Source organism: Sycon ciliatum, chromosome 5 (assembly GCF_964019385.1).
Source record: "Sycon ciliatum chromosome 5, ocSycCili1.1, whole genome shotgun sequence".
Lineage (NCBI taxonomy): Eukaryota > Metazoa > Porifera > Calcarea > Leucosolenida > Sycettidae > Sycon > Sycon ciliatum.
The window spans coordinates 13,678,063-13,693,074 of NC_088647.1; the positions used below are offsets into that span (position 1 = coordinate 13,678,063).

The window sequence follows — 15,012 nt, forward strand, 5'->3', positions numbered from 1 at the left end:
ATTGCCTTAGCTTTGCTACGTGCATGAAACGCAGCGTTACAACAATGACCTAGCCGGCTGTCTCTGTTCTCTTCTGCCTTTGTGAGAAATGGTAATATGTACACACGCAGTAGCGCAACCAGCACAGTCTGAGCGTAGTGGTGCACGCAACGGCGAACCCCAAACCCCTAAAAGGGCGCTCAGACCTCGTAGCGGTCAAATGGACAACACATGGACAAACGAAAACCAGGGTTCTAGCCTAGCCCACTCGTATTTCTAGCAAACACAGCAGTTTCGTTCTCATTCCATGGTACAATCTTACATGCATTTATGCAGAGTTATACATGTACGTCTGAGCGTACATTATAGTGTACATAACAGTTTCCGTCCTTATCCGCAAATATCCAGCCTAGACCGTTCTTAGAAATTGGTGAAATTCTAGCCTGGCCGTTCTTCGGCTCTCCATTCTTTGGCGCCCAACAATACTGTAATGTAGCATTGCTTCCACGGGCCCGGGAATGCTCTTGCTTTACAGATACCGATGAATGTACGAGTGGAACGTATCGTTGTCGTCGCAACTCTGTGTGTAAAAACTCCAATGGCTCCTACACGTGTCCTTGTAAACCTGGGTACAAAGAAACTGGTGCATTCTGCTCAGGTAAGATATTATCACAACTGCTGCGAATATTTTCACGAATCTACAGCTTTTAAAAAGCCATACCACATAGCCATACTCCGGAGTCAGAAGGAGACGATAGTCCACACACGTCATGCCCATTCCCACTTCTCACAAACAACACTCAGGGCAAGTTGCGGCGACAGTGGTGCTGTCTGATGATTGCTAACGTGTGACCTCCAACCCCCCCCCCCCCCCCCCCGGTTATTTTATTATTTAGACCAAAGAGCTCGCAACTCCAGTGTCCGGATGACTGAGGTGTGAGTGTACTTATGTCAGTCCAGTCAACCTGTAGCAACTCAAATACTCGGTCAATCAATTTCTAATGATTTTAATTGAAACAAATACGGCGATAATTTGTGAATTTAAACTCGGATACTGAGCCAGTAATTTTTTCTTCTCTTTTTTGCAATTCGCAAATTGCTGGACTATATCGGCACACGTATTATTCTTTCGGCCCTAGTATTCAGTCATGATTTGAAAAAATATTGTTTTCACTTCAGATGCAACTATGGCAGGTCCTGCTGTGACCGTAAACCCTGCCATTGTGATACCAAGCACAAGTCAAACAGAGAACTCAACCATACCTGAGGTCATGGAAGGGACAATGACATCATACCCAGGGAGCAATGACATACCTAGTATCACTGAGAGTACTCTAACTGGTCCGAATATGGCAACTGTGTCAACACGCTATGAACCAGCATGGTCTGGCACCAGCCTGAGAATGACAACAGCTGCAGGGAAAACAAACACACCTGGCATAAATACGACAACAGTACCAGCTCCTGATCCTGCAAAGCAGCCTGGCGTGTCTGGCACGCGTATGAGAACGACAACAGCAGCAGCAGAGCAGACGCATGTGGCTAGTGTGGATGTCACAACAGCACCAGGTTCGCAAAACCCACAGGAGCCTGGAACGACAACAGCTACAGGACAAACACATGTGCCTGGCGTGGATTTCACAGCAGCACCAGGTTCGCAAAGCCCACTGGAGCCTGGAACGACAACAGCTGCAGGGCAAACAGATATGCCTGGTGTGGATTTCACAACAGTACCAGTTTCCCGACACCCAAAGAAGACTGCAGCGACAACAGTTGCAAGACAAACGTATATGCCTGGCGCGGATTTCACGACAGCACCAGGTTCGCAAAACCCACAGGAGCCTGGAACGACAACAACTGCAGAGCAAAGGCATGTGCCTGGTGTGGATTTCACAACAGTACCAGTTTCCCGACACCCAAAGAAGACTGCAGCGACAACAGTTGCAGGACAAACGTATACGCCTGGCGCGGATTTCACGACAGCTCCAGGTTCGCAAAGCTCACAGGAGCCTGGAACGACAACAACTGCAGAGCAAACGCATGTGCCTGGTGTGGATTTCACAACAGTACCGGTTTTTCGACACCCAGAGAAGACTGGAACGACAACAGCTACAGGGCCAACACATGTGCCTAGTGTGGATGTCACAACAGCACCAGGTTCGCAAAGCCCACAGGAGCCTGGATCGACAACAGCTGCAGGGCAAACACATGTGCCTGGTATGGATTTCACAACAGCACCAGGTTCACAAAACCCACAGGAGCCTGGAACGACAACAGCTACAGGGCAAACACATGTGCCTGGTGTGGATTTCACAACAGCACCAGGTTCGCAAAACCCACAGGAGCCTGGAACGACAACAGCTACAGGGCAAACACATGTGCCTGGTGTGGACTTCACAACAGCACCAGGTTCGCAAAACCCACAGGAGCCTGGAACGACAACAGCTACAGGGCAAACACATGTGCCTGGTGTGGATTTCACAACAGCACCAGGTTCGCAAAACCCACAGGAGCCTGGAACGACAACAGCTACAGGGCAAACACATGTGCCTGGTGTGGATTTCACAACAGCACCAGTCCCACCACACCCACAGGACCCCAGGGTGCCTGGAAAAGGTATGCAAGTGGTTGTGCTGCACATGTACTTCTAGTTCACATCCTTCCAGCCTGTGCAGGTATGATTGCTCTGTACATGGCAACAAAGTTGTGGTTCAGAACATTTTCTTTTCACAATTACAGGTGGAATCCTGATAATTCGAATATGGCTTAATTCGAACATACCGCTTAATTGGAAGTTTTTCCAGGACCGATTTCTATCAATACGATTCCCACATAAAAAATTCTGATAATTCGAACTTTGAACTCGACATGTACGGTTAATTAGAAGTCCCACAGTTTCCACTTACATAGAAAATGTGTGGGATTTGTGCTGATAATTCGAAGTTAGCAAAGTGTAATTCGAAGTTCACTGTACACTGTACTGGTCAATTCAGTTTGCACGAGCAGGCTGTGCCGGTCAGTTCAGTGTCCGTAAAATTTGTGTCTAAGGTCCATAGCGCAACTCTGCGTGACCGTGAGCGCATTTTGACATACATATTGTGTTGTGGGTTCATGTTTGGATAATTAGAATGTCCGGATAATTATAAGTTTTTTCCTGGCATTTTGAGGTTCGAATTATCAGGATTTCACCTGTATTATCAGTGGCAACACGTGACTAGTGGGAATAGGAAACAGCAATACGATGTATACACTTGAAGTAATTAAATATAATATTGCGACAGACCATACTCCAATTTACTACGTTCTCAACCCGTCACCACCATGCCACGCTCTCAGCCGAACCAATGCACGAAGCATAAACACGCCAGCACAGCACAGCCGTTGACAGATAATCGTTATGCCTCTAGACAGCTGTTACGCTCCTTTGAGCTCATCAGTATAGGGCGATTATGATGATAACGGAATGTAAAGGAATGATCATTCATTCTACAGCAGAAATGGCACAAGTGCGCACTTTCCACATGGAACATTGGCATATGCCAGCTGCTAAATGTGAGAGTGTGTGAAGAGCTATTGTACGCGCTCGTTGATGGAGGAACTCGTCATACAGGCGACGTAAACCTTACGTGGAAATGACACTACAACTGATTGCAATAAAACGAGAATAATGATGCCACTAGAAACTGAGTATGTTGTAGGTAGTGAGATGATGTTGCATTGTCCGGTGTGTGCAGGCGAGGCGAGACTCACCGCCGAGATCTGCTAATGCGACAGGCTCGGTTGCCGTTCAGGATTCACACCGCCCTGTCAGTTCAGTTGTACAGTAATCAGGTGTAGTGTTATTGCTGTGTAAGATTTACGTCGCCTGTATGGTGCGTTTCTCCACCAATGAGCGCGTACAATAGCTCTTCACACTATTCTCATATGTGGCAGCTTGCATATGCCAATGTTCTATGTGGAAAGCGTGCACACTTGCGTCACTCCTGATGTATAAGAATGATCATTCCCTTACACTCCATTATCATCATTATCACCCTCTACTGATGAGCTCAAAGGAGCAAAACAGCTGTCTAGAGGCGTAAAAAAACTATCTGTCAACGGAAGTGTCCTTGCTGTGCTGGTGTGTTCATGCTTCATGCATTGGCTCGGCAGAGAGCGCATGGTGGTGATGGGCTGAGAATGTACACTTGGAGTAGAAATAACAAATGTGCAAGATAGCAAGCATGGCACTTAGCCAATAACAGGCAGGCATAGTGATATAGTTCTCTCTCTCTCTCTCTCTCTCTCTCTCTCTCTCTCTCTCTCTCTCTCTCTCTCTCTCTCTCTCTCTCTCTCTCTCTCTCTCTCTCTCTCTCTCTCTCTCTCTGCTATTGGCACGCCTGGTTGTGATGAAGCCGCGACCCAAGGTCGGCAGAGCATCCCAGACCACGCCACCACTCCCCTTATTCATGGCTCACACATGACGGGTTTATGTGGCTCTAGTAAAAAATAAAAATAAAAAGGTTCAAGTTCTGCGTACAGTCTACAATGGCTGACCGTGGCATCCTAAAATGCATGTTTGTACCACTGACAACTGTACAAAGCTGTCCCGTGAATACAGTTATACTGTTAGCCCGGCAGGCTGTCTGGACCATTGCATCACCGATAGTCCGAGAGGATTTTGAAGTAATATTTTATATCTCTGTGTCACTTTCCTTATCCAACAGCGCTCCCCGGTCAAGGAACAGTGCAAGCCACCATGATATCAGGAGTCTTGCCAGACTGGTCCAACAGTAGTGTGACAGCGAATACGTCTACGGTCACCAACACAACAACAACAGAAAAAGGAGCAACAAAAACAACAGCAACACCCCTTCCGCTAATTCTCAACAGCGTGGGAAGCGTATCGTTGTCAGGCATGACCCTTTGGGTTGGCCTGGGCAGCGGCGCAGTGCTTGTAATCATGATCATCTTTGGTATCCTGATATACATGCGATCAAAGCGTCCTGCAAAATGTAAGTTTCTTTTTCAATCGCTCAACCGCTGACTCTTACCAGTCCATGTACAATGTATGTGTTTCACTCACGACTGAGCAAGGAGCCACCTAACAAACAAAGTTCACAACGGCTACCAGCACGGTGTGTAGTCTACATCAACAGTAGAAGAATGCACGCAACGCTGCAGACAGCTAACTCTAAAATTAATGAGCCTGGAAGTCTCATGTGTTTATCTGTGGAAGTGGTGTGTGTGTGTGTGTGTGTGTGCACGTGTGTGTGTGTGTGCACATGTGTGTGTGTGTGTGCACGTGTGTGTGTGCGTGCGTGTGTGTGTGCGTGGCAAAGGACATGGCACTTGTTGATCTGGTTTTCCTGCTGCTCATGCTGATGATGGTACTGACAGTGATTCCTCTGTTGTTGTTGTTGTGTGGCGGTGTCGTCGTCGTTACCCTGCCTTTGTCTTCTATGTTGCTGTTTTACACATTACGTGCAAGCAGCTACTATGGCCGCCGGCGACCATGCAACTGTAAATCACATTGAGACATGTGCGTCGCAGGGATACGAACGTTTAGGCTCACAAAGCCCTCGCCAGACACAGCCAGACAAAGGCGCCACCGAACCTCACTACGTCAAAGATGATCAATACGTTCGCTTAGAGGGTGATACCACCGCAGAAAGTGGCAACAGTCAAAGGCAGCAAGGCAACACCATTGTGCAGTATGCACAGCCGAATCTTTCCTCCCAACAGCCTCCGGATGTTCCCGCCACACCATCGCGCCATGAGAGAAGGTCAACTGCGCGGAAGCTCACGCGACACTCATCCCGACTGTCCGATAACTTCACTGACAAGAAACGCGCCAACACCTCCGCCGCACTGACAACGTTCAGCATGAGCCCGTGCGCCAGCAATGGCTACGTTCTTGAGGACAGCGTTAGTACGTGCACAGCGCTTGTAGGCAGCGAGCACTCCATGGACAGTTTGCCCGTTGCTTACGCTATTCTGCAGCCAGAGAGTGAATGCACACCTGCAGATGCTACTGCGGTTACTAGTCATGTGATGAACGGGGGAATCCCCCCTGGACATATGGATATGCACCATAGTACGGCTGATACATGTGGTAACCGTGACAATGAGGAGATCATCTATGCCAAAGCTGACCAGTCTAATCTTACCCGCTCTGTCTCGGTAACAGATTCTGCTCCGAGCGACGTACTAGCGGCGATGGATGCAGATCGTGGTGGTTACGAGAGGCCCATGGATAGCGGTATTGCAAGCGTCATTGCCATCATGAACGAAAACTGCTACACTGTTGGCAGCTTTTTGGATGATCTGAGCACCAACACGCCGAGCCCTGGAACAGCATCAAGCACTACGGGAAACGAATACAACGCCTTCTGCGGCGAGTCGCCTTTGAAGAAGCGGGGTCTGTCCAAGATGGCTACTTGCATTCGCCGCCCGACATCGCTTCTCCCCACTCCCGGCAACCTCAATACAGACAGCAGTTATAGCGAGATTAACATGGATAACATGCAGCCGAGAATGCCGTCCGCCTCTCGACTAGTACCGGGTACACGTCATCGCATTAGTACTTTGGGGAGCGATGGCAACAAGCTTGCCGTGCTGAACAGACCGGGAAGCGAAAACCGGTATCAATGCCTTGAACCTATGCACTAGAGTCTATGGAATCGGACGGACCTGGCGTGCCTACGCGGTATCTCATCCGTACATACATGACATGCACATACTATGAATACAGCACGGGTGATAAGGCGCACGGTCTCCTTGAGCAGGGCTTGAGACAACGCTGTCAGTCGTCATGCGCCATTATTCCCCGCCGCACTCCGCAAAGCAACGCTTTGGCTTTTGGTTTTCATATGGCCGTTCTAAAGGGGAGGAATAGTGCTGCTAGCAATACTATACTGAGTGTGAGAACGTTATGTAGATAGGACAATTTTAATTATGTTTTATTTATTTTCCCCCAGCTCCACTAGCAAGGATCAAATATCCAGCCTGTGTTCTATTTTATCAACTGCTATTGCATGGTCTTCCGCTACACAACGAAGCTGCGCTTCTTCTTTCAATTGCCTCCTTTCAGCAATGGACCTTCACAAGTAATTCCAATTTGCACGGAGCACTGACCCATGCCATTTCTGGCCAAAGTACTTTTCAAGTATAAACACACCCTGAACTCCCATGCATTACGAAAATGCACTCTATTCCAGCTGCTGCCCCGGCTGGCCCTCACTCTACTTCTCCAGTATATAGCACCTACTCAAAGCACCAACCCTACGAGCCTGGGCACCCCCCCCCCCCCCCCCCCGTATACAGTACACAAAATGTAGCTTAGGCCTACTTTAAGCCCCCACATCAACCACCATTTAAACCTGGATATAAATACTGTGTTTTAGTACACAGCAAGCCTACGGATATTTTTCAGTTGTGAGAATATTTGAAGCGATTTTGCTTGATTTCACTCTGACGGTCTTTAAGCGTTTTTTTCTATAATATATGATTAATCTGCCTATCACTCAGTAGTAGTTAGCGGTTAGCATTGCACTAGCAACAACCTACGACGATCTAATGGTGCATGGCTGGATATTGCTGGGTCTTAGGGAGTTTGACTTATGTCAGACAGCATGGCCAAACCCCACCACTGGCATGAGGATAGTAGGGAGAGAGAGAGAGAGAGAGAGAGAGAGAGAGAGAGAGAGAGAGAGAGAGAGAGAGAGAGAGAGAGAGAGAGAGAGAGAGAGAGAGAGAGAGAGGGAGGGAGGGAGGGAGGGCGGGAGGGCGGGAGGGAGAGGGAGAGGGAGAGGGAGAGGAAGAGAGAGAGGGAGACGGAGAGACGGAGAGAGAGAGAGAAACGAGGATCCACTGTACGTACATGTAAAGTCGACCAGCACTCAAGACGTGCAGCCATCACCTTGTAATGTGTTGAAAGTTAGGAAATGCTGACACTTGCAGCTTGATACACGTTTGTACATAATCCAACAAGGAGAGTGAGGAATGCAGGTGCAAAACAAAACATATACTTTGAAGTTGGATTTAAATAATCAACGTGGACACCGTTACTACATTGTAGTACTTAACTATATGAGCCAGCGCACGCGAAAAGGGCCCTTATGGGATGCACGTGCGAACTGAGAAAATCGCGTTTGAAGTGCAGTGGGTCAAATTTACCGTAGGATTTTGACAGGCCACCGTGATCGATTCTGCACTATTTCCACGGTTTGACTGATGAAATAGGTGTTATTCCAAAATGATCTTGGGGTTTCCAGCTTTCATTTGCAAGTTACCGCGATGAAATTGAGCTACGGAAGCCAAAGTTTCAGCGATTTTGATTTCGTGGGTTGTTCGCACGCGCGCGCGTGGGCAGCTAGCTGCTGGCACGGCAAAGTACATGTACTTCTTTCTTGTTGCGCTTCACTTGCCGTTCCCTTCTCTAGCTTTTCTTGCACTAGCTGGATCAGTGGATGCTCGAGTTGAACATGAGCCGGAGAACCTGCTTCACTGTTGATGCTGCGCTGGATCTTCTTCTCAGAGAAGATGAAGCTGAGTTTTATGGCGATGACGAGTGTGCGAGTGATGGCGCAGGGAGCGAATGTGAAGATAGTTCTGACAGCAGCGATGACGAACGAGAACATTTCCTTGCTGCGACAATCGACACAGCCAGTGCAGCAATGGACTTCATGTCTTTGGACAGCTCGCACGCCGCTCCACAGGCAACTTCTAGTAGCAGTAGCCCCTCTGAAGCCATGCAGACTGGTGAAGCGGCTGAACACAATCGCAATTATTCGTGTGGATGCAGCCTGAATTGTTTTAGGAAGTTTGACGAGGCAGATGTTGAAGTGAATGTGCTGAACATGAAGGAGCTCGAGCGACCTGAGAGTGACCTGATTATACTGGGACTGCTCGAGTCAGGTCGACACGAAACTGCTTTGTCCCACAAGCCAGGAGAGAAGAGACAGCGACAGCGCTTTCGCTATTCGTTCCAGGGAGTGGAAATTTGTGTTGCTGCATTCAGGACTTTGTACGACATCAGTGAGAAGCGGCTAAAGAACTTGAGAAAGCACCTCCATGAGCATGGTGTCACAGCAAGAGTACATGGTAACCGTGGGCGAAGGCCGCCCAATGCACTGGAATTTGCTGATGTCAAGAATTGCCTTGACTTCATCAAGCGACACGCTGATGTCTATGGTATCCCATACCCAGCCCCTCTCCGCGGCGTGATGATGTACCTCCTGTTTTCTTGCCAGCTCACCAGACATACAAAGAAGTCCATGCAGAATTTGTGGCACTGTGTAAGTCAGAGGGATGGAGAGCTATAGCGGAGTCTACTTTCCGCAGCATTTGGCATCAGTGTCTACCACACATCCGCTTCATGACGCCGCGAATGGATGTTTGTGCAGTTTGTGAGGACCTCCGGCGCAAAGTTGTTTCTGCTGCGGCTGAAGCCGATAAACTGACCGCCTGTCGCAATTTGGAAGAGCACATAACGGTGACAGTGATGCTGTGGCTGTACCTATCTTGAAAGTGACTGCTGAGGAGGTAAAGGCTGCTGGTATTCCCGCAACTCTGCCTGCTGGTGGCTTGTCGCAAGCACGCCAGGAGTATTTGCACAAGGAGATACGGCCGTTTATTGCTGTGGAGCATCAAGACACTCTCTGCCCTGCCCCCGCTGCTTCTAGTCAGCTCTCGCCTTGAAACTGAGAAGAGAGTGCATATGAACCCGGTCACCTGGTGCTTGGGGAACAATGTTTGTTGCTGTTACTGTAACTTCCGTTGCAACTATTTGCCGCAAGCCACATTCTGGGTCCGCTTCTTGCGTAGTACTCCATGGTGGATGACTCCCTAGTTACTGTGTACATAACAAAGATTTCAACAGGTTGTTTTTCAATTTTGTCTTTTGACTGTAACTGTGTACAAATGCTGTACTTCGGCTGAGATATTCTCCATGGCTATTGCAACCAGTCTACTCTGGCTGAATGTCTAGGAATTTCTTACCTCCCTTATCTACATGTCCGCATTTTCCGTAAAAAACGAGCCCACGGCAGGAGCCGTAACTTTGATTAGAGTTGGCCAAATTGAGTCAAATTTTTTTTATTCGATTTCTACAATCACTGGCTACCTGAAAATGCCATCAGCTGAATTTTGTTGAAAATCACCATAAGGGCCCTTTTCGCGTGCTCTGGCTCATATATACTTGTATGGAGAGTCTTCATCGCTATACTGAAGTTGGATTCCTAATACATCCATACATCATGTGCTACACACCACTTGCAAATGTCCAAACATACCCGTACAATGTATATTCTGGCATGTGCAAATACACGTACGTACGCACGACCATGTGTTAGAGAGAAGTTTCAAAATAAGTTTTAAATAGGAAAGGGAAAAATCACTGTGCACTTTTTCGTTGCAATATCACTGTGTACTCCCAGGAGCAGACCTGGCAATGTGATGTGCAACATAGACACACTGGGATGCGAAGAATGCAGAAAGCGTAGCTACTCCGTGCCAGCAGAGCACTGCTGCGTCAAACTGAGATTTGCTGTAGCATCAAGCCATCAGGTGGTGACACACAGTTGTGTCATAGTTTAGAGCCACACCAACTAAATGAATAGTCACAACCCATTGAAAATACTTCAAAGTAGGAAATAAAACTTTACACGGAGGCTTCAGAAAACCTGCTCATCTAAGAATGGTCGTTCCATTCATTGGTACATGTACTTGTAGTAGAAATGAGCCTAGGACAAATCAAGGTGAAAACAATATACCACGTCCATACTTGCAAACTGCACACCCATGCACACACACACACACACACACACACACACACACACACACACACACACACACACACAGACGTGCACACACAGACGTGCACACCCACACACCCACACCCACACGTGCATACACACACACGCACACGCACACACACGTGCACACGTGCATACACACACAAACACACACACAAACACACACACACACACACACAGGCATCATCGTAGCTCTACGCACTGGCTTGAAACTCACGAGCTGCCGATTCCTCCAACCGCTGGTATCTTTCTACCAAGGAATCATAGACAGCAGTAGCGTTAGGGTCTGGCGAGGCCACAAGGTTCAGACTTGGCGGATCTCCAAGGGCATCAGCAAAGCAAAGCGACTCGTTCGCCTTACGCTTATAGCCGTGTAGTGCACGGTAGGCTGCACCAAGGCACGCTGACTCGGACACATCCAGTGTGTAGACCGGTGCATTGAACACGTTAGACAGTACCTTCAAGCACACATTTACAACAGTAGAGAAAAGTACACTAGTGGCAACACCAGATACATGTACATGTACATGGGCTATGCGCAGACAATGCCCCGTTGCCGTATCAACCTTGACTAGGATAAAGTAACAGCCCTACTAAAATAATCGATCATCATCAGCATGCTGTTTCTTCCCAAAGTGGTGTGGAAAGCACAATGCCACCACAGAAACGTTCCTGCCCAGAAGACCACTGAAAACCAGGACCAAGGGATTCTATTTCCAGTCAAATGACCCTGGATAGGGAGACACCACCTGGTAACAGAGACCACATCTTGAAGGTCCCTTAAGCGGTCGTCTTAGACAGGTTTCACTGTACTGAGTGTACTCCAATTAGACACACAATGGAAGGGACAGCCGAAGCGTCATGACACGTGTAGTCTTACCTGCAGGACAGCTTGGTTCACTGATGCTCCACCTGTTGCCAGAACGCGGCGCTCAGCTCCAAAGCTATAGCCCAGACTCTTGGCGTGTATGCGCTTAGCCAGAAACTGGCCCTCGACTAGTGCTCGCACCTCAGCGGCCTTGTCAAACGCCTCGTGGACAGGACTGTCATTGGCATCTACACGCTTGATGCAATGAGCAAGAGGTACAATCTCTTCACACAGAAAGTACACACCGAGCTTTCCGCCATTGCCCGGCGCTGTGGCAAGAAGGTGATCAGTGAACTCTGACTGCCATCTCGAAGCAATGACATCAGCTGGATACTTTTCCAATTCACCGTTGAGCTGCACGCGATCGTCGCGGATCAGCTCACGAGTCCTGCTGCCGTTTCGATAGCACAGCATTCCCATGTAGGCGTCGGCATCGACCGGATTGACGAACACGTGTCCGCGCAAACCCGGCTTGGCTTCGTCCATCCACAGGAACACAGTGTCACTGGATCCCAGGCTCACAGCCACATCGCCACGGCGAATTCGCAAGCCGGCCAATGACGACGGGTTATCCCCGGTGCAGGGGAACACTTGGCAGCCCGGCGAGAACGCATACCGTTGAACAAAGTAGCTGGAAATGTTGCCGACCGGCACATAGGAAGCCGTTGACATGCCAAGCTTCTGTTCTAAGTCCTTGCCGCAGTATTGCAGCGCTTCGGAGAACCAGCGACGTGTGTGAATGTTGAGAAGGTTCATGCCAGATCCGTCGCTATAGTCAATAGGTGCATAGGCTCCAAAGATCAGCGAACACAGGAAGCTGCTTACCAAGCATACTCGGTCGCAGTCACCATACGCATCCTGCTCGGTCTGTGAAATCTTCGCAATTTGTGAGCCGGTGAATCGAGGATAGGCGCGTGAACCTGTGGCCAAGGCAAGGGTCTCAGCACCGCCCACAGCTTCTTCAAGGCCTCTGCACTGTGCCTTTGTACTGCTATCCATCCAGATGGGTGAGTTGGCCACAGCGAATGCATCAGCAGCCGACAGCTGCTCGCAGAGTGCTTTCTCCGGATTGAGAGCGGCAAGTAGGGCTTGGCCACCCGTGCGGAAATACACGCTGCCGTGCTGTTGCCCTGAACCAGATACTGCCACGATGTTAGAGATACTGAACACATCACTTTGGGACAGTTTCATACGCTCCAGAAGGATATCCAAGGCTTCCACCCACATCAGCGTGGGTGATGTGAATCTTTGTCCATCAGAATGCTCATGATATCCTTCCTTCACATGATACTTCTCCGCCAACACGGGATGATTCTCGAAGCTAACGGAATCCTGGTAGACAATCTGCTGTTGACCATCAATGACGATCACTTTCAGCTGCTGAGTGCTCAAGTCTAATCCCATGAAACAAGGATTACATGCTGATGATGGAGATGACATGACTATTAATTTGTACTGTGTCAGGGATCACTAATCGTCTCTCTTTCATCCGAGAAGGAATGAACACAGCCAACTACGTGTTATAGTGGCTTCTCCACTTTAAAGTCGTGCAGGGGAAATGATACCGGTATGCCTTTCTCGCAGTTTGTGCAGACAGTATGATTACCTTCGGAAATCGAAACAGCACGGCCTTGACAGAATATTTCAAAATACTTTAATACTTTGTTGAGTGTTGCACGTTGATCAGTCGATCACTGCACTAGCGCTGAGCGCACTGCACGCACGTGCACGTGCACGTTCGACGTCGTCAAAATATTAAAAAACCGTCAATTTTTTTTTGCACTGCATGCGTATGCCATATCATATTATAGCAATAAAAACTGCTTTATGGCAGTTTTCTAAGGGCATGTTCGATTGGTAAGGATCGGGATCGGGATCCAGATCTCAGATCCGTCGGATCCTGCAGAGTCCACTGGACACTTTTTTGGGCCTTGACTGTTGCCATGTTGACGAAAGTAATAAAAAGTCGTACTCACCGCGCCAGTTGTACAAAAAGTCAGCAAGGTCTATCTCGATCCACGTGTGCGTACCACAATGTGTACAAAAACGATTTTTACCCGCCATATACGCACAAAGGTCACATTTGGATCCGTTGGATCCGGTCAACCCTGCTCCCCGAGGTGGGTTGACCGGATCCAAATCCGAAGGATCCGGATCCAGATTCGACCAATCGAAAGGGTGCGAATCCAGTGGATCCGGTGGATCGGGATCCCGATCCTACCAAATGCAATCGAACATGCCCTAAAAAAAAGTTATTGTGTTCTAGTCCATGGACCCCGTCTAAAAAGTAAGAAATTAACGAAATGTGATAGCCGAAAATTAAAATTTCACACAAAACCTCACAATAATCACGACACTTGAAGATCTAATAGTACGGCTTTCAACACTTGTTTATTCCGACACTTGTACTTGTACACGAACATGTACATGTACATGTACTGCGCCAACATGCTTGCATATGAAAGAGGACCACGAGGGGAAAAGGTCGTCTCGCATCCTGTGTGTGATTATTGTGAGGTTTTGTGTGAAATTTTAATTTTCGGCTATCACATTTCGTTAATTTCTTACTTTTTAGACGGGGTCCATGGACTAGAACACAATAACTTTTTTTTAGAAAACTGCCATAAAGCAGTTTTTATTGCTATAATTTCTTTTGTTTTTTTGGCTAAAGGATATTATTATTATTATTTTATTTATTTTACTAGGGTGTTTCCCACAGACCTATGGTCTTCTTACGGGAGCCCCTAGAAAGGTTAAGGTGGCAGTCTGGGTTCGCGGCCCGACCGCATGAACACAGCCGTAACTTCCATAATAATTGATGAATTTTGCTCAAATCTTGACCACATACCCAGTGTATTTCACTAAGTCCAATGAAGTATAAATCAAGCTCACACATGGGAATCCGCAGACACAATAGTCAAATCTGCGATTATGCCGTACCACCAATACCTTAGACGCAATATGCAAACGCAGAAAGAAGCTGGGTAGAAACTGAGTGCTCCACAGGATTTCCTTCACATATACCTAGGTGCTAAGTGGAGCGGAATTTTGAAATCATATTCAGAACAAAGTACTCAAGCTGTCAAACAAAAATCATGCAATCGCGCAAAATTTAGGTCCTCGATCAGTAGCACTTTACTCAAAGCTACTAGACAAATATAAAAATCCATGACACTTAGCACCTTGATAAATGCTCACAGTTTCCAAAAATGTATGGTTTATGGGGTCTGTGACTTACAGGTTCTTCGCTACGCTGTCTAAGAGGTACGGGACTCAGTGGAAAATGGAGAAAAAAAGTGCTCTGTGCAAGTACAGATGGAGGTATGTCTGTCCAACTAGAACTTACTAGAACTTAGTCGAAGCCACCAG

The 15,012-nt window shown here is 47.9% G+C and overlaps 2 protein-coding genes across 2 annotated transcripts; one reads left to right on the forward strand and one right to left on the reverse strand.

The window, feature by feature from the left end:
- Positions 1–1,962: 1,962 nt before the first annotated feature.
- Positions 1,963–7,245, forward strand: LOC135816620 (mucin-5AC-like). The gene is made up of 3 exons (XM_065329786.1): positions 1,963–2,595; positions 4,686–4,973; positions 5,453–7,245. Exons 1-3 carry the CDS (start codon positions 2,199–2,201, stop codon positions 6,628–6,630), a joined length of 1,863 nt encoding a protein of 620 aa, XP_065185858.1. The 5' UTR covers positions 1,963–2,198; the 3' UTR covers positions 6,631–7,245.
- Positions 7,246–10,908: 3,663 nt separating this feature from the next.
- Positions 10,909–13,292, reverse strand: LOC135817692 (xylulose kinase-like). The gene is made up of 2 exons (XM_065330923.1): positions 11,656–13,292; positions 10,909–11,233 (listed from the first exon to the last, which is right to left on the reverse strand). The coding sequence occupies exons 1-2, from the start codon at positions 13,081–13,083 to the stop codon at positions 10,970–10,972; spliced, it is 1,692 nt and encodes a 563-aa protein (XP_065186995.1). The 5' UTR covers positions 13,084–13,292; the 3' UTR covers positions 10,909–10,969.
- Between the last annotated feature and the right edge of the window lie 1,720 nt (positions 13,293–15,012).